General features: G+C 51.5%; 1 protein-coding gene across 2 annotated transcripts in view; it reads right to left on the reverse strand.

Moving 5' to 3' along the window:
* LOC125957861 (semaphorin-1A) overlaps window positions 1–26,490 on the reverse strand; it is a 79,745-nt gene that overhangs the window by 7,841 nt on the left and 45,414 nt on the right. The window contains exons 1-3 of one of the 2 annotated variants that reach the window (XM_049690868.1): window positions 17,487–17,901; window positions 12,813–12,924; window positions 2,749–3,388 (exon numbers count right to left, since the gene is read on the reverse strand). In XM_049690868.1, coding sequence (XP_049546825.1) covers window positions 2,749–2,917 — 169 coding nt within the window. In that variant the 5' untranslated portion in view covers window positions 2,918–3,388; window positions 12,813–12,924; window positions 17,487–17,901. Of the gene's footprint in view, window positions 1–2,748; window positions 3,389–12,812; window positions 12,925–17,486; window positions 17,902–26,490 lie in introns of those variants that run through there. The other variant, XM_049690867.1, reaches the window with a different exon arrangement.

Raw genomic sequence — 26,490 nt, forward strand, 5'->3', positions numbered from 1 at the left:
ATCTGCAGCAGGATGATCCTCGGCGTGATCTCGTGTGACCGAGTGATCATAAAGTTGCATCATAGCGTTTGCCGTTAGCATATTACACAGACAGACACACAGACACACGGGGACTAGACAGCAACTTCACTAGACCGTCGCTGATGAGTCCGTTTGCCGTGTTTCGGGCAAAATGGAGTGTGCGCGAGTCTGACGAGGCCATCTTGCGCCATGACACCACCGACGTCGATACCATCCTGAAGTGCTGACTTCCTATTGCAAAACTTGCGTGCATTGAAAGGCTTATCGTCCACGAAGGTTCGCGGTACTCTTATCTCAGCCTCAGTGGAACGCGGTAACGTCGATCTGTTTGTCGAAGATTGTTTATCTTTCGCACCTGTTACCCCTTCTTCTTTTTCTTCTGCTTCTTCTCGGACGCAGCAACGGCAATAGTAACCAACCCCCTGATCAAGTGCTGCCGTGTATGTGTGAGGAATAGTTTAAACAAACTAGACAAACAGCACGGACGTCCAAGAGGCAATGACCGCAATCTCCTCTACCTACCGAACTCCCCCCTCTCTCAATGACAATCAGTCACGGGTGATCTCTTCTCCTGATCCCCCGAACCCTTTCGTCAGCAACGCCACTACAGTCTTTGGCTGTTCGGACACTGCAAGCTGAAACCCGTTGCTCACGCGCACACGCATGAGATGGAGAGGTTGGTTTATGGGTCTGTAAACTCGCCTTCAAGCACGTACGGGGCACAGAAATAGCGCGAAAGTCCTCGCGAGATCCTCCAAATGTCGAATTTGAACGTTACTGACCGAAAGCAACGGTTTCATCTGATCGCTCGTAAATGTGTGCTCGAGATCGCAAGCACCCTTTACCAGCAACCGGTAGATCGTGTTAGGAAAGACAACGATATGGTGCCATTGTGCGTGAGCCGAATTGACACTTCACTTTGCTCAGAACGCGGTCAGGTCACCGCGATCGCCGGCCATTAAATTGCACAATGTCGGTCACACTCCAAATGTGTATGTGTGTGTGTTTGTACCGCGTGTTGAACTAGATACTATTCGATCATAAAACTACGATCCGAACGATCCCTTTCCTAGGGCCGCTGCTACGCCACTTCAGCTACAGTGTTCGCCTGCACTACGAATCCCAATCTCATCGGGCGTGATGCATAAACTCAACTCGGGAACGGTTTGGTCTGCTGCTGCTGCTGCTGCTGTCCTGCGCTACGCTATAACGCGCCATTGGAGGAGAACCAACACCGGCAACCCGGTCCCGAAAAGGTGTCTTTTCGCTTTGCGCTCCCCTTTTAATAGCTTCATCTCGTTGGCTACCGAGAGGCTACTGCTCTGTGCTCTTGCATGGCCTGCTTGCTGTTGCGCTTGTAACGTTTTCCTTTCGCCTGTGTCGATCGGTCAATGTTTTGACAGATTAAATATCAGCCAGATCGCCCAGACGCGTCTCGTGCTAATAATGGGGCAATGAATGGGCGGCCACAACCCCACGCTACAAATCACGAACACTCCCTCCGCTCGACGGAGGGTGACCGAGTTTTGTGTTTGGCTAATTAAAATACGAAACCACCCCGGCCGCGGCCAGCTGGGATGGACGAATGCTGTCAATATTGAGTAGCAGCAGCAGCAGCAGCAACAGGGCAGCTAAAGCAATATCGTAGTAACCCAGCATTTATAGTAGACAATCGAAAAGAAAGTGACGTTTGACGAGACGCGAATTCCATTCTGTCGCCTTTGCTTCACTTTGACAACCGAGCGCACCTCCGAGGAGGTAGTAAATTATATGCAGTGCAAGCAGTGCAAAGGGGTGAAAGCGGAGCGAAAGCGTCGCTATAATGTTTGAGTGCCCTGCGGAATCGGTAAATCGATCGCCGTGTGTCATCGCGACGTCATTGTCGTACGACCGATGTTTGTGATGGTCCCTGCGAGGGTTCAAGATCACCGTTAGGTTGGCCTTCCCTTTGAGCAACGTCACAACCGGCAACCTGCTGCCCTCGGCCACGACGAGCACGACGGATGGGAGGAGAATGCCTAGCAGCATGGTTAATGTGACGCATGGCGAGTTCGTTCGACGTTCGTGTGATTTAATGTTGTCACGTAAACGAAATTAATGCTACCGCTACACTAATTACTAGGTGGCCTTTAGGCCGTTTGGGGTGGTTCAAAAACATGGCTTCTTCCCCTCGTCAGAATCAAGGTACAAGCGTCGTCACAATATCGATACAAATTAAAACATTCTAATAAGCGACCCCTCCCAATCCTCTGGTCACGAGGAAAGAACCTTCCTTCCTGCGAGGGAAATAAACTGAAGAAGACGAAGAGAAGCCGAGGACAGAGCACCATTTTATGGTCCGGACCCCGAGGGGTGCCATACGCTTGTAAACCTCTTGACACGGAAATCAATTGCTGTGCGAGACAGTTTCTCCCCTCCAGCCACCGGGCGCAGGTTTCTCGTTTCAACTAATGTCAGACATTCGATACTTTCGACTTCCGAACCTGGTCGAGGCTTGCTGGGGGCTACAGGTATAAACCACATTTCCCTACTCCCCCCCGGGGGCTGGCCTTCAAAACGGTGGATCCATCCGTGCCTAATGCGTTTTGACGCCAATTAATTAGAAATGATTCGAAACCAAACATGGAGGAGAACATCGAAGTAGGATACTGTTACCGCCGTCCGCCCAGAAGATGCGGCAATAAATTATTGTCCAGCGCGTCTGTCCGCCCGTTTGTGTGCACTTACCGTATGGGATGCGTATCTTGCTCTGGACATCTGGTACCCAACTTTCGGCCTGCGCGATGCACTGGGCGATGGTGAGTAGCGCCATCATGCTGCTGCACAACGTCGTCAGGTGCTTCATCGCCTTCGTCGTTGCCATCTGTGTTCTTCTGCTGCTGCTTCTGTGTGCCATCTCTATCTCTCTCTCTCTCTCTCTCTCTGTTCTGGGCGATATATCTTATGTACGCGAGCGCAGCACTTGTGTTGCTTCGCCGCGGGATCTAGTTTTAATAGGTGTAAGCCGTCGTCCAGTAGTTTTGATGCTGCCCGATGCAACGAACGTACGCTCCCAATGGAGGACCCTTTTTCCTTCGACTTTCTGCGGTTGCACAGCACTTCCTTGTTTTCTTGCTGCAGTAGCAACAGCAGCAGCAGCCGTTGCAAGCTAATGTAAGGTTTCTTCTACTCCCGTCACAAAGCTGTCAGCAACCGACGTTCGATCATTAATTACGATCGCAGCAGTACCACCAGCACTAGCAACGAGCACCAGGCAAGATGATAGAGGCTAGTCGATCCGATCGCTACACACGCTCACTGCTGACTGCCTCCTTAACCTCCGCTCTGGCAACATGGCGGCGGCGGCTGCGGCGGTGCAATGGGTAATCTGAAACGGAATAAAACCCGGGTGGGGGAGAGAACAACAATTTAGTAAAATGTCGATTAGAAACGGTGTTAAGCGGTGTGTCCCAGAAGTTGCTGTATACTGCAGAACTACTGCCGCTGTTGTTTCTACCGTAGTGTGGTTTCGTTTTCATTTGTAGAACCACCTTGTATACGTATAAGACAAGCACAGGGGGAAGGGCTAACAAGCAGGTTTGGAATGTGGAACCATTATTTGAAACTATTGTTGGCCTAGGCCCTGCCGGTCGGTCGGTCGGTGGCAGTCTGCCTGTCAAGTTGAGCAAATCGGCCTACTCTTCTGGACCGTTTCCAAAACGAAATAAATCTGCGCCTCTGTGTTAGGGGGTTGTGATTGGGACCCCATTTTGTGTCGGCTACTCAACTGTACGGCACCATCGCCACCGGCAGGTACTAGTAGCTCCGCTAGCTGACACTGACAAGCGGAAGCACTAGGTAGCTAGCGTACCAGCATACCAGCGAGAAGTTTAATGGACTAGGCGATTCCAATCGCCCAGGTAACACGACGACGACGCTCATGAATGACAAAACATGACCGAATGAATGTCTTGTGTTCCGTGGTGTTCGTTTTGTCCATAAATGGAAGTTGGAGCGCGGTCGATCTAGTCTCGATCTGTTATTTTTTTTGGGGAGGGCAAAGTGGCAAAGACCAAACACCGTAAGCCGATTACACAGCATCGTGCAGATCATAAACAACAATCCACCGCATGCCTGCCAGTCTGAAGGGCCGTACAATACATACTTAAGGGGCTCAACCACCTTTTTGAGAGCGTACACCATACAGTAGTAAGGCGGGATATGGATCGGGTGCATTACCGGGCTAAAAATCGATGGAGAGCTCTCGTTCGGAAATGGCGCAAGTAACTGTACCGCTCGCCGGATCGTCTGATCCGGAGATGCACACAACGTAAACTCCACTCACCATTCACCAGCAGGAATCATTAAAATCCGGACGCTCAATCAAATCAATCTATCGTTCTATGGAGCACGAGCGGACAGACCAGCCATTAGCGGTGCGCGGCTTGCGCTCGAAAGGGCGTAATGGTGTAATTGAAAGGCGTAATGTACCAAATCTAATTTTTGGGGAGTATCCCCGAAACGTTCCAATTATCAGTCGGATCGGAGTCGGCGGGGTGAGATGTACCGAAGACGTCACGTACTCTGAGCGTCTGACGAGTAGCGCTCACCCTTGCCTTTCGACTAGTTCCAAACGGTCGGACAGACTCGAGACACACTCTGCGGGTACTAATTACCGTCTCCATAGATAGGACAGGGCGCATCCTCCTAGACTGTGGCGCGCATCGAGTGCAAAAAACCGGGTTTTCTCGCTTCCCGTGTAGTGACCACCATCGAACATGAAGCGCATTAACGTGTGTGAAAGTCGCCAAGAGAGAGAGAAGATAAAGATGAGCAGGACCGCACAGCACAGCACAGCACAGCACAGCACCCCCACATAATGCGCGTATGCGCCATACACACCTTCGCTTCCGGCCACAATCCTAAAATGGGGCCACCCTGGCCTGGTACACACTGACCCATACGTACCAAACCCCTTGTTTCCCGATCGATGTGGGTCACCGTCACTCCTTCTCCTCTTCGGGCTGCAAATGCTGAGGGTGCACTTCGTTAGACGTCGTAATTTGAAGGTTATGCGTTTCTAGTGTCACGTGCGTTGCCTAGCTCCGGCCAACAGTTTGAACAACAACAAAAAAACCATTAGAACGCACGTCCCGGAACCGTGTGTAGTAGAGGAGACCCCGGTCCCGGTTGTAATCACGGTCAGCAGGTCAGCCAGCCAGGTTGTGCCGCACACAGAGAGCAATCGATTACAAAGTACAGCCTACTAATGGCATCCCCGTTTGACATTTGGCCACACAAACACGCCACACGGCCAGCTCATGGGCTGAAGTTCATGGGCTCCTAAGTGGATGGTTTCTGTAAGGATTCACTTCACTTCATGGCCATGCCGATTCCGTGTTCTACACCTTCACCCCTTCTTTCTTTTTGTTTACCCTTTTCGGCTTACCGAGAACCGAGATTCACGTTCCAACTGTGGCAGTTGGAACAACTCACGTGTACAGAGTAGGCAAAGGGCGGACCTTTCTGACAAGTTACTCCCGCCTGCTGGGATGTACAAGTGCACAAGCAGCATCCATAACCTCAAAAAACTCAGTAGAGAGTTGAAGAAGGGTTGCCATTTCACCCTTCGCCATCGCAAGAAGGTACTTCTTCCGGTGTCCGGTTTATGGTGTGTTTTCTTAACGAAGTAAGTAATTAGCCGCCATTCGATGATAATACGGGGCAGAGTGTGCCTTCGAAAGCACTTCAAAGACTCATCCTGCTCCCAGTCGTTGGTTCTAGTGTTGATTGTTCTGACACACAGTAACACCCTCCCGATAGCACACCGGGCGTTTGTTTTTGATTTAAAGTCCCGATGACACAGGCCCCCTATCTCGCTCTCTCTCTGTATCATTTGCTCTGTCTTTCTGTCTTGCCTCGCACGTCTATCCCACGGTTGCACCGATACGCTTCACTTGGCGCAACCCTCCTGTGCTCCAGCCGTGTAGGGGCTGCTGCTGCTGAATAGAAGGGTGCATGTTAATTAGAATGTTAAATTGGGTATTAGCATGCATGGTGTATGAAACGGTGAGGAGTGAAGAGAGAAGAAGGGAGAAGGGATTACAACGCACCCTCCGTGGATTGAGACCGACAGTGCGTGCCGGTTGGGACCCCTTAGACGACGACGGAGACGGGGACGACGACGCTTCTAGGGGTTGACCGGCTGCCATCCATCCATTTGCTCCAAGCACGGTGCCACCACGCACTTGTACTGGTGTGTGAGGCCCGAAAGGGGTTAGAACACATTGCGTCTGCACTTTTTCGTGGTGTTGTGTTTCTTCATCAAGACCCCTTGTTGATGCATTAGTACGCATTGATGAGACTCTGCAACCCATTCTTTTATATGCTCCCCTTGGTGCAGCGTCTTCTCGCAAAAGGGAAATGCGCAAAACTGATGGCATCGTGTGGATTTATGTTGCTGCTGTGTGCCAGCAGCATGATGGCCATTGCTGCATTACTAGCAGCCAAGCCGGCCATATCATATGGTTGGTACAGCTAGGTCACGTAAGCAATCTATCGCATGACCGATCCCCGTTGGAAGTACATTAAAAAAGCGGAGAAGCCTTCATATTACCAGCACTTAAGACATGGAATGAAGGATTGTATTTGTGCCTAAATCAACCACTTTCCAGCGACAACTAAAGCCACTTACACTCAAGCAAACAACGCACCGACGTAGCGATTACGTTAGCGGATGTAACGAGTCGAAAGCACGGTGAACGGCAGCGTAGAGCATCATGATCACTATCTCATGCTGCTGCTGCTGCTGCTGCTGTTGCTGCGTTGCTACGTTGCGAGCGCATGATTACGGCTTCATCTCGCGCAAAACTAATAAACCGAAACAACCAAAACCATCAAAAATGCAACACGAACCGTTTTTGGCTGCATCGTAATGAGGACCGACCGAGTTCGTTGGCACGCCATCGCGGGAGAGAAATCTATTTAGACAAATTTCATTTGAATATTTGCGTTAAACGCGATCTTCGCTGTGGCTTAGGGGCAGCAGTTTAGAGGATCGCGTGAAGAGCATTAGAAAACAATCGTCGACAAAACACGGACACGGGGAGAAGATTGGGATGGGGGAAACGATCTCACGCAACTACAATTTGGAGAACACGCGTCTCTCCCCTTGTCTCCCTGTGTCTCTCTTTGTGGTAGATCGTCCTCTCGCGCGGAACACTCGCACGGCAGCCGCATTACTTTCACCGTTAGAGCAACATATCAACGGCACTCTTTTATCATAATGCTCCTCCCCGCACCATCATTACATCCGGCTTTCAACCTCACACACTCGTCGAGCGCACGCACTTGGAAAATGGAAGCCTGAATGTCTTCTACGTACGTCCGTCTTCGTCTAATGAACCGGCCGCTCCACCGGGTGCAACGAATGGCGTTTGCTCTGCTTCGTTGTTGGCTGCGGAGCGAAGCGATCACAGGTTCAATGGCTGCACCACATGCAGCACGGTGCACCTTGATTTATGCGTCACTCTAGGGACCTCCTCTACCTTGTTCTCCATCGAGGGCATTATGGTTGCTCCAAAATTCCAATTCATTTTGGAACTCAAACCGAATTGTACCGGTTATGACGCGTGAAATGATGGCCCCTAAAAGACCAAACACGGAACGAGGAAGAAATACATCAACAACAGCTTCTGCTTTGCTGGCGCCTTATGGCCACTTTTGGGGATGAAAAAAAGAGAATCAAGGATCAGGAACGAATCGTGTAACCGTTTAGAAGCACATTACATTAATAATACGCGCCGGGGGCTTCAAAGAGCCCCAGCAACGAAAGACACAAATCACGCTCGCTCGAATCCGACATTTTCGAAGATGAAGAATCCAGGGTACACCTTCCCCTTCACCGGCAAAAAAAAAAAAACACAACGCCAAAAAGGAAGCCAAAGAGAAGCTCCAAACATCTCGGCCAGAATTCGGTCAGACCTCGACGGTGTCGCTTGGCGGAGGAGAGGAAGCGGTGGCGCATTTTTTATTTGGCTTGAGGAGATTTATGGTGATGACCGGCGACCGTCTAAGCCGGGATTGGAAGCGAACAGGGTGTCGTTGAAAACGTTTGATTGAATTCCATCGGCCTCTCTCGCCGATGAGAAGGAATGCATGATCTTTCCGGCGCGCGCCCGCTCGCCTGCCAGCATTCGTACCAACATTCCACCGCCCCCCACCGGCAATGGACTCTTGTCTGCGGTGTCGGAGCGTCAGAGCAACATAAACTAGACCGGAACCAAGGTATATAGCTCCGACGGAAACGTCACGTTTCGGGCGGTTGGCTGGAGGTTAATATTACGGGGGGAAGGGAACTCGACAGCAAACTCGATTTGCCAAAAAAGCAAAACGGAATTGTGCTTCGCGCACACTCTTGTTCGACATTTAAACGTCACCCGCCATTTTCGGGTGGAAAAACCAGACCAGACCAGACCAGAGGTGGTCCGGACCAAGGTTTGGTCGATATGAACGACGTGGAGAATGCAAATTGACAGACCTGACTGGCGGTTTTCGCGAAGAAGCGCAACAAGAAGCGCACTCTAAAAATAGCGTGATGGAGAGCAAAGAGAGAGAGAGAGAGCGCGAGGAGGGAAACTGCTCCACAAATTTGGCCCGGAAACCTTTTCCTGGCGAAGCGTTTATTTTCGAGTCGAAAGAGGGGAAAAAAAGGAAACCAAAATTCGACTTCCGATGCGACACAGAAAAACCGCGACGAGGATGACAGTGAGAAATGGTGACCAGACGACTGGGGCGGCTTCGCCTCTTCGGCGATGCTGCTGCGGTTGACACAGTTGGCAGTTAATCAAAGCACACCAGCACCGGGGGTGACGATTATCCGGACGTGACGTCAATGCCAGCGAAGAGATGCGCAGTGGCCCTGAAACACACACACACACACACACACACGGTGCACTTTAGACACTGAATGCAGCAACCGCAGTCTGTGCAGAGCATAATGGTGGGAGCGGTGTTCGGTGTTTTCCCTGTTTAAACGGCCCGGGAACAACGATTCAAACACATGTTCAGAGATGCATTCTTCTCACCTCACCTCACACACAGACACCACGAGGGGATGATGATGACGATGCGTGAACAAGGGATCTCCGGCATGTCCGGTAGCGGCGGCTTTTGTGGGCGGGTATACCACTTCCCACACGATGAGGCGCCTAATTATGCGCAAATCGTCGCTGTGTGCGCTTCTTATGTTGCCATTGTTTTCTCTAACTGGAAAAAGCTTCGCCCAAAAGAAAGAATGAAGAAAAACTGACAAACAATTTGCATATAACTATCCCCCCGTCCCCCGCAACCCGCTGCTCTCCTCTTGGGCGCTTTCTTTCAAAACGCACCAAAACCCGCCACGATCCCCTCACTCGCACCTCCGCCCTTGCGTCTGCGCGCCTCGATCGATCATTCGATGGTGGTTTGTGTTTGTGTTTGCATTGTATGTGACATTGTTGTTTCGGCTGTAAAAATTGTTAAATTTAACGAGCCCCAACGCCAGCTCCCCACACAATATAGTGTTGTAGTGTTTTGAATGATGACGATGGTGATGATGGCGATGATGATGATGATGGTTGTAGCGTTCACAGAATACAAAACACACAACAAACGCACAGACCGGGGGCGCGCGCGCGCGTGTGCACGCAGCCTGCTGCGTTGAGAATTGATTCGAAATGGAAACGCCGCAGAGGAAGAAGCAGAAGTTGCTGAATGGTAAACAAACCCCTCGCGCGAGAAGCCGATTATTTATTTACCTTCTGCGGTGCGCGAGCAGCGTGCCTGATGATGATGATGATGATGATGGGTCGCTGGGCGGCATTTAATGGGCGACCACGACGGCAGCGACGACGACGACCACGGGCTATGCATTACAAATGCGCCCGTCGTGCGTGTGTGATCGATGGCAGGTGTGCCGGTTACACGGTCATGTCGTCACTCTCCACACGCACTAACCGAATAGTGTGACAATCGATCGATCGGTGGTGTGGCGTTGTCGCGATCGCCGGATGACAAACGGACGGTCGAAACGTCACCTCCTCGAACCGCATCGAGAGGAGCGTCGTCGTCGTCGTCATCCTACTACGCATCGCATACTACGACGTCCATCGAGACGTCTCATCTACATACCGCTCTCCGCTCCATTAAAGCACGCGTTTGGAGTAGTCGTAGTAGGCTCATTTCGCAAACACCACGCAGCCCGAGGTTTTTGAGGTTATGGTTTCCATAATTAAATAATAAAGTGAATCTCGAGTCCATGGTTATGTAAATGAAATCCAAATCCCCCCACCACACCACTGTTTGACAGTGAAATGCAACTCACCCAGACCGGTGTTGCATCCAACAACCCGTTACAGAGCCACCTGTGCGCAACTATGTTAATGTGTGGTATGGCTGGTAGTCGAGCTTCCTCGTGACCGAACGCCGATTACGCCAAATCACGGCCTGCAGCAGCACTACGTGTCAATGGTGGCCCGTACCGAGGTTTGCTGTGTTCCCTGTGTTTCATCTCCACCATCTAGTTCCCGATTTTGTTGTTCAAAGTCACCATCACCCGCATCTCACTCGCATGTGCAGCGAGGCGTAATGGTCGTAACAACAATAGGGCTCCAGGCGGAGCACCGTACACTGCTGCTACTGTTCCGCGATGTGATAACTCGCGTAAAAACATTCGTGTTCGGGCGGTAAATCCACTATCCTGCGGATAATGGTGGGCTCGATTCGAGGTCAGCTCAAGGTGGGCACACCACCGGTTTGATTTGATTATGGCGTAAATCCCGCGTGCACTACTAACTAAACGGGCGGCATGGCTGGCATGCGCGGGATGACATTCAAGTGTCTGACACAGGCTGACATTTGCATGTCAATGTGCGGAACTAAATTAAAAGTCGATAGAGTTATCAAATGCAACGCAACGCGCAAAAAAAAAGACTCCACCCCCGAGCGAGTATTGAATTGAATAGAGACAAAAGCGGGACGATCACGTTTCACAGGAGTAGGAGTGACGGCGGCAGCTACTGCCCAAAACACGGGCTCACCATCTCGCGTGTCTCATTAACCGGGTGATGGTGACGTGCGTGTCGCACTTAGCAAATTACCGCCGGAGGGGGTGTTGTGAAGAGGTTTTGATGAAGGTGACTTTGTCTCGGACGTCGGGAGTAGTGTGACGAGTTATAGCCCGACAGGTAGACACAAACAAAAGCAAACAAAAGCGAAAGAAACAACAAAAAAAACCAGCCACATAAGTCACGGTACGGCCAACAACACCCCTCTGTGGCCAGGTCCTTTGTTTTGCATAAAATGTTTGTATGTCCACCAGCGCACCATCGTTCGCGCTCGCAAAATGGCAAATAAGACAATAAGTGTCTGTTTGAGGACACGAAACACGAATTAGGCGCTCCCTGGGTATGTATGAATTGAAAGCTTGCCAGGAAATGGTCGCTCCTAGTGCTGCTGACCAAGCGACTCACGCGACCATGTTTTCACGCCCATTGGATCAGGCGTTGAGTTGAGTGTTGTTTGTCGTATTGATGATGGTCGTCTTTATTTTTTCGAGAGCTTAAATGGACGTTTTGGGAGCGAAAAGTTGTCGATGAAAAAGTGTTGTTGATCGAACGGCGAACGGGAAAACACTGCTAGACGCTGTGTTTGTGTATACGCGGTACACACAATATACATGCAACTCAAACAGCTCTCTTCTCCATTGTGCATACTATTGTGGAAACTATGTTGTCGTTCGGTTTTTCTTTTCGTTGCTCTGCATTAAGCAACCTAAATAATGCTCTAGAAGTACATGCAACCGACTGTACATACAGAGAAAAAAACGCTACCAATCTACACACGATTTGGGCCAACAAAAATGGCAACAAACACTTTTTCATAAATACGGTTCAGCCCATAAGTAATCAATAAAAAAACATTAAAAAACCAAAATAAAAACCCTCTGACCTAATATGCTCAGTTGTTGTGCAGTTTCGTGTAGAGCGCAAACCTTGACGCAGGTATGATGGTAAAATGCGAAAAGAGAACAGCAAAAAAAAAACACAACAGCCCACACAAGACTCCACCCCGTGAAACCCATTAGTTTATGCTCACGATCCGTGAGCTTTTTGCTGGTGCTGCTGCTGCAGCAATTGATCCGCAACGAAGCACGGCGCTAGCAGCATCCAGCAGCCTCTCTCTGTGTGGTTTCGCAAACATCAACCTAACCTCCTTGAACAACCATCAACGCCCAACATCATCATCATCATTTCCATCACGATCAACCGTAATAATCCGATAATTGCACAGAATCTAGCTCTCTCTCTCTCTCTCTCACACACTCCCTCGCTCTGTCTGTCGCTATTTTCCCCTGGAGCACTGCGGTGCCTAATGGAGCAGGTGAGGTTGGTTTTTGGTGTGCCAAGTGCAGCAGCAGCAACAGCAGCAACAGCAAACGAAAACAGACCCCCACGCCCGCAAGACCGCACCGCAGCACACGGAGCGGAAAATCGGTTCACCGGTTTGCGGAGCAACCGAAATCCCCTCCCGCCACTAAACAATGCAGGTGAAAATTAAATCATATTAACCGCCATTGCCGGTAGCAGCGGGATGGAAATTAGATCCACCACATCCGCACCGCCGCGCATCCGGGGACGGGGGGCGATGCCAACGATGGAATTGGGTCATTCCCTGTGCCGAACACGCTGGCTTTATGCGTTCCCCGGTATGGGCACGACACTCTATTGGCAGAGAGTTGGTCACAATTTGGCCACGGCGACTGGGCTACTTACCGTTTCTCACAAAACCAAACCAAAACTGTGCTGGATCAGCAGTAGGCGGCGACGGCGACTGCGACGATTTCGTTGCTTCGCTTTACGCGTTCACACGCTTCCGACTTCACGACTGGGATCGAAAAAGAGAAGAAAGAGGAAAAAGGGGGAAAAAATTAAACAGTTTGTCAAGCTTTACGTTTAGCCTTCCTGCTGACTTAGGTTTCTCTTTCGTTCTACAAACCACTATAGGAACATCCCCCCCGGGGCAGTTTGAAATTAAACTCTATTTACTGTCCTGACTTCCATCTTCGATTCACCTGGAAAGGTCGAAGACACGGCGGGCTTCGATAAGACCATCCACATGCCATGAGGACAGGCAGGTGATGATGTCCTGTGTTTGTGTGTGTGTGTGTACCGAAACCCAGAAAGGCGGAGTTTCGTAGCACGTGCCGTGTGCTCATCTTGGCAGCCGACAGATGCGCTCCGTGTGCTCGCTCTCTGTACGCCAAAGATGTCCGAGCAGAGTGTGGAGCATAAAACCGCCTCGAAGGCAAAGCATAACGAGCATAGAGCTGGAGTGCTCGAGGGGCTGTGCAGCACGTGACCGGTGTCACCAGCAGCTGCACAGCACAGCGTTGCATACGATATGCAGTTCCTCTGTCATCCTCTGTCGCTTGTCGTCGTGACCGCCACATCGCGAACACGTTGCTGCGTTGCGCAAAACTTATGAGATCCTCGGTTTCGGTGCTTGTTCCTCTATAAACAACCCAACGGACAGCGAACCTCCAGCGGTCCGTACGTATCCGGAGGGATGCGAAATGAATGATGACGATGATTATCTCTGATTCCCTTCTTCCCGAAAATTTACAGCGTGCCAGAAGGAAACAAATGTGCGGCGCGCCGTCGTAATTTGATACATTTGTCGCGTGCTCTGCTGCTTAATGCATCTCGCCATGTGAGTGAGAGTGTGTGTAAAAGTGCCACCGATTGCGCATCATTTCCGGCTCGTCATCATCACTAGGGGCGAGATGAGAGTTTAGTTTTCTCGTGGCGTTTGTTTAGAAACAACACGGCACAATTCTCATTCCCTCTGGTTCATCAATCATTCCTTTTTCAAGCTCAAACTGCATGGAAAAGATCACAGGGGGAAACAGGGGTGTTTTATGTCGCTTTTATGCTACACAAATCCCCCGTCCCAGCTTGTTGTAATAATACCCTCACAGAACCGGTGCACGATGATCATTTCGCACCGAGTTTGTTTGTTGCACAAAATAATTGCACTCCTGGGCCGTAATCTACTTAACCGTTTTTTATAGGGTCTCACTATGAGATCTTTGCAATAAAAGTTAATAAAGTTGTTTAACTGCAGCAGCGCACAACCGCCACAATCAAACCGCTGAGAAAAGCTTATTAAACGGTGGGAATACGGCGGTGGATCGAAAAAATAATAAATTATCAAGCTCGTTAAACCGTTCATTTTCATGGCATAAGCGTGCACACGACGGACGGACGGACACGCAACTAATGAGTGAGCGGGCTCTTCATTTGCGTACTTCTAAGGAGCTTTCGCTTCCGCTTGGCTCCGTACTGAGACTGGTGCTCCGACCCAAGTCGTAGAGAACGGCAGAGAATTGAAAGCTAACGCGTTAAGCAGCCGTTAAGAACGGGGCTGGATGGCTGGCTGGCTGGCTGGCGTTGTAAAGTTATTGTTATGTGGACAGGCGTTGTAAAGTTATTAATACGATCGTAAAACTGTACTTCTCACAGCTGCCACCCCCGGGGAGGTGACGAGCGTGTGCGGAGCCCTGGCTTACGATCGCATGCAAAGCTACGCGCACAATCTCAAATGATCGACGGCCCACTCGCACAGCATTCAGCGGCAGTTGCCGATCCCCAGCTCCGGGCATTATACATGACACTCGGCCACTCGGGGAAACAATTTGGCAAACAGATGCAGCCAAACGGTCGTCGACGGGATCGACATTCTGACATCGATCTCTTTTGAAAGTGACGGAACTCCAATATTCCGAATAGGATTTGTACGAGTGACTCGCAATCGAATGCCCTTCTCATGGGATTCTCCATCATCCACGGCTTTTGGGGGGAGGTGCTAAACCGCGAGCCACTTAATAATGTCAATCACGACCGCTCTACGCTGACCACAACCAAGTTCTGCACCGAGAGCCAACCGTTTTGTGGTCAAGAAACTGGACCACCGGCCGCAGCCGTCAAACGGCACGACGCGTCAGAAGGAATCCAGCAAATTTTTCTCCCAAATCTTCGCGAGTCACGCCGAGGCACTGTGGCCGGTAACTGGAGCAGAGCGAATTAGAAAAAGGGGACGCGGAAAGGCGCGTGGCCAGGCGCCGGGAATTTGATGTTCAACCGTTTAATTCAATTAGCCCAACAGACAAAGCACAATACATGGTCACAAGGTGAGGAGGGGGGGGGGGGAAGAGCTGATGAAGATCAGCGGCAGACAAAATGACGACTTCACGAGGAAACTCGGACACCGTTCCGAACAGTCATTGTAGCAATTGTTCTAATTTTACAAGACCCTTTTGTTCGCGCGTTGCTTTCGCGCCTACATCCAGCGATGCTTCCGTGGTGGAGAGGAGAAGGAGGAGGAGGAGGAGAACCACCACGTAACGAAAATAACAACAAAAATTTAGATTTCCGGGTCATTCCGCGCATCGGCAGCAATAGAAGCGACGCATAAATCATCAAAAGACACAACATCAAGTGCCGATTCTGGCTCCCTCCTCCCTTCTTTCGAAGCGAAGGGCACACTCCGAATGTGCGTGGGGTCATCATCATCATTATCATCATCATCATCATCGGCAAGGTTTTTAGAGAGGGCGTCAATTGGATTAACAGGGGCAGCAGCCCATTCGCGCGCCAAATTATCTTATCAACAGACACACTTACGCCACGCACGCATGTACGCACTCTTTCAGGACAACGAGGAGGAGCAGAAGAGGAGCCGTTATCACTCTGTCACTCTCAATATACGAGTGGTACGAGTTATGGTGCGTGAAGGACCACAAAGAACCTCGACCTCGGATGCCCTATCCAAATCGCTTCTTGCGTTGCTTCACTTCACTTCACTTCGCGTCCCACGGAAAGGTCAGAGGAGTCCAGGGATCCCTTTCGCCCTTTTTAACGCCGTTGTATTTTTCTGGAAGGACAACTACTAGCTTTGATCCGACCGATCGCCCGTTCGATCGACACACTTCACTAGTGCACACAGTGCTACGAGATCACTTCACTTCATTTGTTGTCAATTGTCGGCCGCGAACTGGTGCACCAAGGCGATACACCACGGGCTAGAACCCCGACCACGCGGCCTGCAGCACAACGACGGTGTGCACCGGTTCCACCTTCGGTGCCGTTTTTTTTTTGCCAACTCACGAACCGCGTGACGCACCTTCGCGACGTGAAGCGAGCGAAGGAGGTACGGCTTCGTCCGTATCGCCCAGACTCTCTGGCGATTCTCTGGCGGTACGGTGTGACCGTGTGGGACGCTAACGCTCAATTGGACCGCTATACGCCTTCAATCATTCCGACGACGATTTCAACTCTCGCAGCAGCAGCAGCAGCATCGCGGATTTGAGATCCGGATCCGGACGAGGAGGAAGAGAAGGCAACGGCAAACGGTTTCCTGCACTTTAAAAGCCGCTGCCCCCAAACCGCGCACTGTGAATGCATTGTGTCCCCTCCCTCCCAGCCATTGGCCACCGATTGTTTTATGCATTTCGCCTTGATCTCGGCCCCTCCGCCGGCATCGAGAGCTCCGACGGTACCGTAGATTGTCGCCATCTTAACCGTTTTCACCCTATCGTAAAGTTGCTTGAGTGGCCTTCTCCTTGACTTCGCGCGGCCGATATGCAAATCGCCATCACCATCACCTCCCCCGGGCAGCTTCTAATCCACACCCTCACGGACCCACAATTGAAACGTCATAAACGCTGCTGCTTCGTTTGTGTTGAACATTTGGACTTTTTCTGCGTGTGTTTTTTTTTCTGGGTGAATCCTCGCAATCCCCGCGAACCGGTTCCGCGTGTAATCCGATCTACGCGTTTGCGAAGATGAGCGCTGCCGGCCGGGTGGCTGTGGGCATACAAATGGGGCGCCGTATGACATAAAAAATTAGCCACCATTAACATTCGCCAGAATGGCAAAAAAAAGAGCGGCGCGATCGCGATCTATTGCGCCATTGATTTGGCGTAACGCAATACGACGGCACGGTCTCGGACTCTCGGAGTCGGAGAATGAGGCCTTCCATTAATCGGTTGGAATATTTAATGTCGCCTCATTCCTCGCAGGTCGCAGGATTTATCATACGCTGGATCGCTGTTTATCAGCACCTGCGAGGAAGAAGGGTGCAGAAGTCTGCCCGAACTGGCCTTCCGCGTTCGTGTGCTATTCATTCATATTCCATCCAGTCCGGTGGCCACCCCCCCGGGGGAGGGTGATCAACAAGCTTTTCTCCATGTTCTCCATCGCGGCGCGGCGATCGGTGCTTCGGTGCTTTTGCACAATCATCAAAAACCGATGGATCGATAGGCAACACACACACGCGCGACGGGCACACGGTACAGGTTGACAACGTGCTTGTCTCCGATTGCATCTATTTACTCATATGCTAAACGCTGGAGACATTAGACCGCTTGTCAACAAATTATATCTCACCTCGATGCACCACAGAGCGGCCAAACAAGGCTGACAGGTTTCGCAGCGAACGCAGTGCCCCCGGTACGGTGCGGTCTAGCGAGCGATCTTGGATCTTGGACAGCACTACACTTTGCGTGCCCCCGGCATGGCGGTGTACTTCGATCGTTTCGGTCACTACACGTTGATAGGTTGATCGTTTTGTTGGCGCAATAAATTAAATAAATCACCCTGCGGTTAAACACATGGATCACTACTACTAACACGACTACTACTACGACCGCTCTAGGAGTTAAGGAGTTTTGTCAGAGCCGCATTCCTAGGCGCACGATTCGATTCCTCTAATCAGCAACCAACCAACCACCGGACCAGATCGGACCGATAGAGGGCCGCGACGCAATTATTCAATCGAGTGGAGCAGCACAGCACAGCACAGGCGGGAGTGGAGTGGAGAACACACCTGACACACATCCACTACGGCAGATCGAACCGAATCGACTGGCGTGCGAGACACCTTGTCACCACGACCACTGGCAGAGTGGCCTCGCTTGCTCGATAGCATCCACTGTTGGTGCTGCTGCTGCTGCCGATGATGATGAGGGGTGTATGAGCCCCTGTATGAGGGTGGGCATGATGATCGATCGGGGCTTAAGTGGACAACCTGCCACGGTGATGCAAGCCAGAGAGAGAGAGAGAGACCTCCGATCCACGGGGACCGGAGGCCAATCGTATCGTTGCCGATTCGTATCAGTAATTAGCCATGTCCCGCAACCACTAAAGCTGGTGTTCTGGTGGTGGGCAATTGTCATCGCACGTACCACCACATCGGAGTCCAGCTCGTGAAGCAGGTTCTGCTTCCTACGGTTCCAATTTTGAATTCATCATTTGCCTAAGCAAATCCCATCCCACAAGCCCACTACTACTAGACAGCCATCGTGGCGGCTATGACGATGGCGAGCTGTTGCTGTGACGACGATGCCATCGGCGAAGCCTGAAAAAGGGAAAGACAATCGAATCGCCGGACCGGAGACACCGTGTCTGGCGAGCGATGGCGTGGATCGAAACCACCATCTTCGAAGCGAACCGTGCGAAAGACAGCCCGCCCGCCCGTCCGAGAAGCCAAGGGTTCTCAGCAGCTTCAACTCGTCGGTTCGCACGAATCTGTTTTCGTTTTGCATAATTTATTGAAACCCCCGAGACGAGATGGCTGGTGGCTGGTGGCTGGTGAATCGCAACAACCGTGTATCGTCTAAGGTCCGGTTTGGCCGGTTTTTGGGGGGGGGGGGGGGAGAGTGGGGACAAACACATCTCGAGCTCGAGAACCTGCTACGACGACGACCGTTGGATGGAGAACGCGCGTCGTCTCTAACCTCAAAAAACGCGCAGCGACGATGACGCTATATGGTCGCAGCAACCGCAGAACAACAATGGCGCAGGCACTTTATGATGGATTAATTGACACCCGAAGGGGTCTCTCCGCCAATCGTGCAACCCCCAAAAATGCGAAATCGAGTGACGTGCGTGACGCGGGAGGTGTTTGTGGTGGAAACCGGAACCGGAGTTTTGTTCACAGATCGCGCCATCTTGCCCGCTACTCACACGGTGCCGTGTAAGCCGACTATACTACTTCCTCCTACTACGCTGCGCGACAAAGCCAATCCCAAGCAGGCTTCGAATCGCATTGGATTCGAGTAACGCACCCACAGCCTACTCTAGAGCGAGTGTGTTCACGGTCACTGCCACCACCAAGGGGGTTTTTGATGATGTTTGATTGATGGATGTGATCGCTGCGTCACATTTTTGATTGTTTACCGATTGTTGTTGCACTCCTTCCCCCGCCGCGCCCCGTCCATCGACTTCCTCCTCCGCTGGCTGTGAGCTAGCCAGTTTACGCATTGCTTTGAGCATGAGAAGAACGGCATTGCTTTCGATTTTTGGCTTAGCTGCTTGCTATGACATTAATTCGCCTGACAGCTCTGGGACGCGATGGACTGGGTCTGGTGAGTCTGGGCAGGCTGCTGCACGCCATCACCACCAAGCTCGATGTGTTTTGTAAAACTCGGTTAAGCAACCTAACGCTATGCTTTTATGCGCTGGTCGCGAGCCGCGAGGTGTCAGCCACAGCAGCTTCGACAGCTGATTTCAATCAGCAATTAACCTTCCCAGGCCCGGGTCCAGGTGACCAACACACTCTGCCAGCCCTGCCTTGGGGTGGTGTGAAAACCACTTGCTCTGCGCGATCGGCTCCAATGTGTATGATTAAGCAGAACCAGCGCGATCGTGCGCGAGCCACCACTCCGCTCGCGCTCGTCTCCACATATGACGGACAACCTCAAACAACAACAACAACAACCCGCCAGTCGGCGACCAGTTGTCTGGCTAAGAATGTGACCCTTCGCCACCGGCATTAATGACCTGACATTACTCTGCTAGATCTCTGCCGCCGCACCAGAGGCCACGAGCATTGGCATGCGGAATGTGATCTTGCGCGATCGAAAGGCAAATACGACAACAAAAACTACAACAAAAAAACCATCAAAAGGACGCAGGACTTGTGGAGGCTACTTTAAACCGAAATTTAAACCGACCGATCTGGAGGTCACCATAGCGAGCCACAACGTTAACCTGGTCAAGCCAGTGGCCGACAACCGCGCAGCAAGTGATGCCACCAATGCCAGATTGACCTTCAGTAATAACCACCGGGCACAGGTGGTGGTGCTACACCATCATCATCATCATCATCATCAGCAGCAGTACGTAGCGTGTGTTAAAATGCTGCAAACGGATTCGAAAAAAAAAATGCTAAACTCCCTCAACACACCTCCTCCTCAAACGGGGCCCTTTTATGGCGACCTCCGCTGTCACCTGTCACCTGTTGGAGTACCCTCCTCCTGAAAGGGATGCCAATGCGGTCCTACGCCAAGCACCCCTTTTTAAAGTCTTTAACGTGAAGCCGCACAGCATTTAGCATCCAATTGACACTAAAGGCAATGCTTACCTCTACCCACAGAAGCACACAGACACACACACTCATTCGTGCCTGGCCTGGTGACAGGAAGCAGAGATTGAAACAGTAATTAAACATCCGCCAACCGCCTCCTATCAGCTCGATTAGGTCGTCGTTGCCTTTACTGGTTCACGGCTTACGATGCCCTGGAATGCTTCTAGAAGCCGTACCCCCGGGGGCCCTAAAGGGTCCACGGAATCAGGTGCACGATTCAAGCTTGATGGTGGTACTTGATCGTAAGCTAGGTTAGGTACTGTGTACCTATGGACCGTATGGCCCGTCATCCTACTAGCCGCAACCACTCGTTGAGCTGCTCGCGCTGGCTACACATCAATCAACATCATCTCTTAATCGGTCGTTTAGCGGCCTAGTGGCGGAGGCCACCAGCCTAGCATACCATTCGGTGGACGTCACCTTGTCTGGCCAAGGGGGCAATGGATACTATACCGCCGCACGTACGCACGCTACCTCCGATTGATGTATGGTTTCGTATTTGGAAGGATTTGTGAAAAACAAATTTCATAAACACTGATCCACTGATGATCTGAGTTGATCGCCGAGCCAATAGGTGTGTGTGTGTGTGTACACTGCTAAAAGCGACCCACCCAGAACCGGTCTTTCTACATTCAAAATGTCCGAATTGTCACTAGGACCCGACCCGGGGGAAAGACACACCGAAGACCGGACCGCAACCTGTTCCTGCGAACGCTACTCACTCCGGGCGTTCTCTTGCTCGTTGGCTGGTTGTGCTCCACTTTCCAACATGGCGGCCAGATTGCGGTTATGAGCGGTGGCCGACATGACCGGTTATGAGGCCGGGAAATAAAAGCGCACACTGGGGCGCGTTCCGCGATCGTTCCGTGATGCCTCGATCACCGGACACCGGTTCCTGCCCATTAAGCGATAAAAAGGCATCTATTGGGAACGCGATCGAGAAGGGCCACAGCAAGGGGAGGAGCAGCATCACAAGAGGAAAGAGAGGAAAGCGAGAGAGAGAGAGAGAGAGAGAGAGAGAGAGAGTTTTGTTCCACCATTAAGCTAAGTAGAAGACCCGGTGCTGGACACTGTCTTGTTTTATGTTGGGTTTGGCTTCAGATGTCAACAGCAAGCAACGATCGATGAATGTGTGGTGTCCGGGGCCCGGGCCCAGCCCCGCGGGTGGTGACGTGCCATGAATGTCAACGACGACGTCGCGGCGCGTCGTATTCGATTGGATATCATATCTCCAACGCCGAACGCTTCGCTCTCGCTGGAAAGAACATTAAAAAAACAACTCGATACGCTCGCTGCTAGAGCCTTTCGATGGCGGTCGAAGAGCCACGCTCAATGGTTTTGATGGTGATAAATATTTATGAAAACAGGAAAGTCACCTCAACCGTTGACGACGCTGTCACCACAATCGGCCGGGCGATGCCGCGATGCGACGATGGGCGAATGAAGTCATTGAGTCGATTGATGATGGCGAGCGGTTTCTTGCGTGGCGAGAAGGGAAGCTGCGCCCCTTGTCATCATCCCTCCCAATGCTGTGCGCTGTGCAATCGATCTCCAAACGTACGTCGATCAGTCAATCCACCCCAGTGGACACCCCGGGAGGTGGTTCCACTGATGCGCATAACATGCGATCCATGCGAGCACACGAGAACAGCGAGTGGAAATAGATTAGCCTGCCAGATTGGGGCCAGGCCTTTTTTTTCGTTGTTGTTGATGCTGTTGTTGCTGTTGTTGACGTTGTTTTGCTGCGACACATTTCATTCTCTTTATGGTGACTGGCGGTGGCCAGCCGAGCGGAACGCTCATCATAAGAGAGAACGTGCAACAGAATATGGTGGTTTGGGGGGGGGGGGGGGGGGGGGGCCGGGCTGGCCTTAAACCGCGTTCTCCATGTTTTCCGCGATTCATTAGCTCGAGCAAAAATGACGACGAAAGAACTGTGTGTGCGTGCGTGTGCGTGTGTGTTGCGATCAATCACCCAACCAGTCAGCCAACCAGATCGCGAACGATGCTCGATGCTGCTGCTGCTGGCGATCTGTTACTTCCGGCCGCAAGAGAACGATCAACGAGATGCTGCCAGACAGAGCGACGCGTACAGCGACTCGAGGCCACCACGGAGTGAGCTTTGTCACTTTTGGGGTTGGTGGGGAGCATACAGACACACACACATGTGTTTTGCTCGTTTATTCCCTTTCACGTCCTGATAGGAACGACGATGCGAACGGTTTGGTTTTTGGAGGTTATGGCGGCAACCCAGCACGCGGCTGGAAGTTCAAGGTGCGCACTGTAGACCGTTCACCAAACCGATCCAAGCAGGCAACAGCCTTGAAATGGAAGTGGTTACGGTTGCATGCATGATAGGAGTGCAGGTATCAAAGGATGCCACGGGAATGGCGTCACTCGCGAAGCCCACGAGGCAACCTAACCTCAAAAGCATCACTGTTGGTGGTACTGATTGTGAGGCGGAGACCGTATTTTTTGACAATTCTAGACCGTTTCCATTTTGCCAAACTGCGGGAGAGCTGCGACGTGTTCCACCAGCGCGGCGAAAGTGCTGTTCCAAAAATACATCGCATTTTGGCATCGCTAGCAATAAAAAAACAGCGACATTCGCATCAAGAGTAACAAAAACCCATAACGGCTGTGAGACGTCCTACCGTAGCAACAGAGCACAAGCGGCATGGGGAGAACGGGGTTGATGTTAAATAAATTAAAATTCAACTGCGTTGCATGCTCCCCACCCCGATTAGGCCACACACATGCGCGATAACACGCCATTAGAGGGCACCACATGGGGTGAGGAGGGATGATGATGATGATGATGCCACGAAACAACCCAGTCCGAGTCCGAACCCCCAACTGTTTCTTTAAAACCTAGAACTTGCCGAAGTGAACAGACATGTCAGACAGAGAGAGAGAGGCGAGGAGACGAAAAACGTATTTAAATGCGATACCGACGAGCATAGACCAACTCGTTCGCATGTCATGTAGTGCACACACACACGCACACACATGACAAACGTTGATGGACCCCCCGAAAAAGGACTGCACATATGTGTGTGATCCCCCACACACTGCTGCGGAGGGTCGCCTGATTTGCTGAAAAGCATGTGAGGCAGAAAGGTATCATATGTGATACCATCACACATCACACGCACATCGTTCGCTTCTCATATCATGTAGGTCCTCCGATAATTGGATATTGCCCTGCAAGTGACGACTTTCTCACACGCTCGAACAGTTGCTTGTAATGCAACTGTCAGCACACATCGCCTCGGTGCATCGGTTGGCACGTAAAACACAGGCACTGACCTTGCATCACGTCACTTTCTCCCCATAAAAACCCCCTTTTTGGGAGGGAGAAAATCAAAAAGAAGACTTTTCATTCAAATTTCCCAAGCACACGTCAAGCCCTCTTGTATGTCACTTGTGACAGAGCGAGTGTGTGTGTGTGTGTGTGTGTGTGTTGGGAACATGCAGGTGGCTGGCTTCCACAGCTCATCTTTACCACGTACTGGCCACAAATAGCTTAATGGACCATTCAAGCCCTAGCCGGCTAGCGGCATCGCTGGCCATTAAGTTAATGTCAACGTAAATGATGTTTTGACTTCGGAGACAACGGAAAACCCCCAAACACAGTCAGGGAATTTCCCTTTCGAACCCACGTTCCACAGCCGGCTAGCTAGCCAGCTAGAGAACATAGACCAACGACGAGCTGAGGACAAGGACACTGACCGCCACCCGGAGTGATGACGTTGATTCACATTCAAACTGTTGCTGACAACGAACCAGAGCTATTGAGGGCTGATTCTGGAGAACATGGAACCAGAACATTCTCTCGGAATGTGCTTTTTGTTCAATTTTCCCGCAAATCATTCGACTCCGATCCGTTCCGGGTGTTTCCCAGGGCAGGAACTCCTCCTTGGAACATGCCGAACATACATTTCGATACAAAAAAAAAACCGTGGGATACGTAACGCACTTTGAGGGACCGCAAGCTGCGTTATTGTCAGCTTCTTCCAGAGCTGCCACCATCATGTTGTGGCCCCCGAGAGCATGACATTCCAGAACAGACGCAAGACTGTCCGCCGCGGTCGCCTCTGAAGACGAAGAAGTAATTAAACAATCGACACCAGCTTCCCGAAGGCGCACAGACCCCGCCGGACGCTTTGTGCCGGAGATCCGCAACACAAGGGAATGTGAAAATTGGCACCAAACGGCGGCCTGGAACGGGGCCTGGAAAGGGCCTGGCTGGATTGGCTAAACGCACCACATTCCACCAGCACCAGCAGTCGCAGCTCCGTGGCCAACGGATGTGCGACGATCTCTCGATGGCGATCACTCATCACGTAAGCCTAGCGATCCCTCCAGGCGGTCTTCCCCTGCCGAAAAGGGGTCAAATAGTTTAGATTATACCTCGCGGTATTATTTCCCCGCCCCCCATTCCTCTGCTTCGGGCACTAGATGGCGCTGGCATCATTATCGAGAATTGCGAAAACGGGAGCGACGGATATTAGCGGCGCGTATGGAAGGGAACAGGTTTGCTTTGGACCGCGGGACCGCGCGCTCCCATGCTCGAGAGACGATAATTGCACCGCTTCCCGGTGACCCCAATAGCCTCCGATAGCGCGTGGATCCTTTAAGGTTGAAACATGCTGAACATACATTCCCAACACTGTTGGCCGACCTGGGTCAGCCAGCTCCAGTTGACGATCGATCCAGACTTCCTGTTCCGGTGGGCCGTAGTCCTGTTCCCGATGGTCTTTAATTATGTCGCGCGCATTCGAATTTACATAAACATAAGTTATTTTGCTTCTTGCACATTGAAATCCCGCCATTTCCCAGGGACTCTCTGTTTTCCTGTTGGGACCATGACGCGCGTCAGAGAAAGATAAATTCTCAGCAAAAAGGAGGGCCAATCATCCCGGGTCATACCCGCATTATGCAGTCGGGAAGGGAAAGGCTCCGAAGAAACATAAATTAAACGCTTAAAAGGGGCAACTTCAGGGAGCGAGAAGGGTTGTCGCGTCGCAGCCAAACGGGAAGGGGGGGTCCATGCGTAATTACACCTTGCACCCCGATGACGCTGATTGCACCTCGCCTGTGTGCTTGTGTGCGTGTGTGTCAGTTGATGCCCGCTGTGTCAACCCTGTAGCCAACAATCTGGTGGTCCGTTGTCCGTGCGGGAAAACTATGAATGACCGGAGGCCCGGAGGGAGAGGAGACTACCGAGACCCACTTACACTGCGCGCCACGGTACTGTTGGCCAACTGGTCCGGGAGGTTTACTATACTCCACATGCTCCCAGTCCGCGCACTCCGTCTTGGGCGCACTCCGACATCCTCGTATGGCGTGAAAGTTGTTGATTGATAAAACGACGTCCAGCAACTCTCAGCAAAAGGCCCAGAGGGCACACAATCAGCTCCTCCGCAGCTCCTCAGGATATGGCATGTTTGCCTGGTGGTGGTGGTGGCTGCGTACCACACGATCGAACAGGTTTTCCTTTCGAATGATTTTATTTTTTGCCAAAAATGGAATCACAAACGAGTCCAGCCGATGGACCGAACACAGGTTCCTCTCTCTCTTTCTCTCTCTCTCTCTCGTTCTATCTCTTTCGACAACTTCATCACCGGCGCCCGGTTTTTGATGGACAACACCGATGGAGTCTCGTGCACCCATCCTCCTCCCTTACTCCTCCAATCGGGCAGGTTTTTGTTTTTTCAAAATTGAATCGAGGCCTTCGGATCGATCGGACCCCCGGACCAACGCCGATGGCCGATGGACGTGATTGTGCAATCTGCATCAGCGACTGCGCCAAAATAAAAAAAAACCTTAACATCAACTTCAACTTTCGCCTTTCGCCTTGGACAAGTGGTATGGCTTACGATCGCGGCACGCACTTCTCGATGATACTTCGCCGCGGAAAGAAGTGCCATTTTCTGGGGGGGAATCGCCAAACCGATTTGGGGCTCAGTTACAGAGAGACAGAGAGCGAGAGAGAGAAAGAGAGAACGAGTTCAGTAACTG

The sequence above is a fragment of the Anopheles darlingi genome, chromosome 3, assembly GCF_943734745.1.
Source record: "Anopheles darlingi chromosome 3, idAnoDarlMG_H_01, whole genome shotgun sequence".
In the NCBI taxonomy this organism is placed as follows: Eukaryota; Metazoa; Arthropoda; class Insecta; order Diptera; family Culicidae; genus Anopheles; species Anopheles darlingi.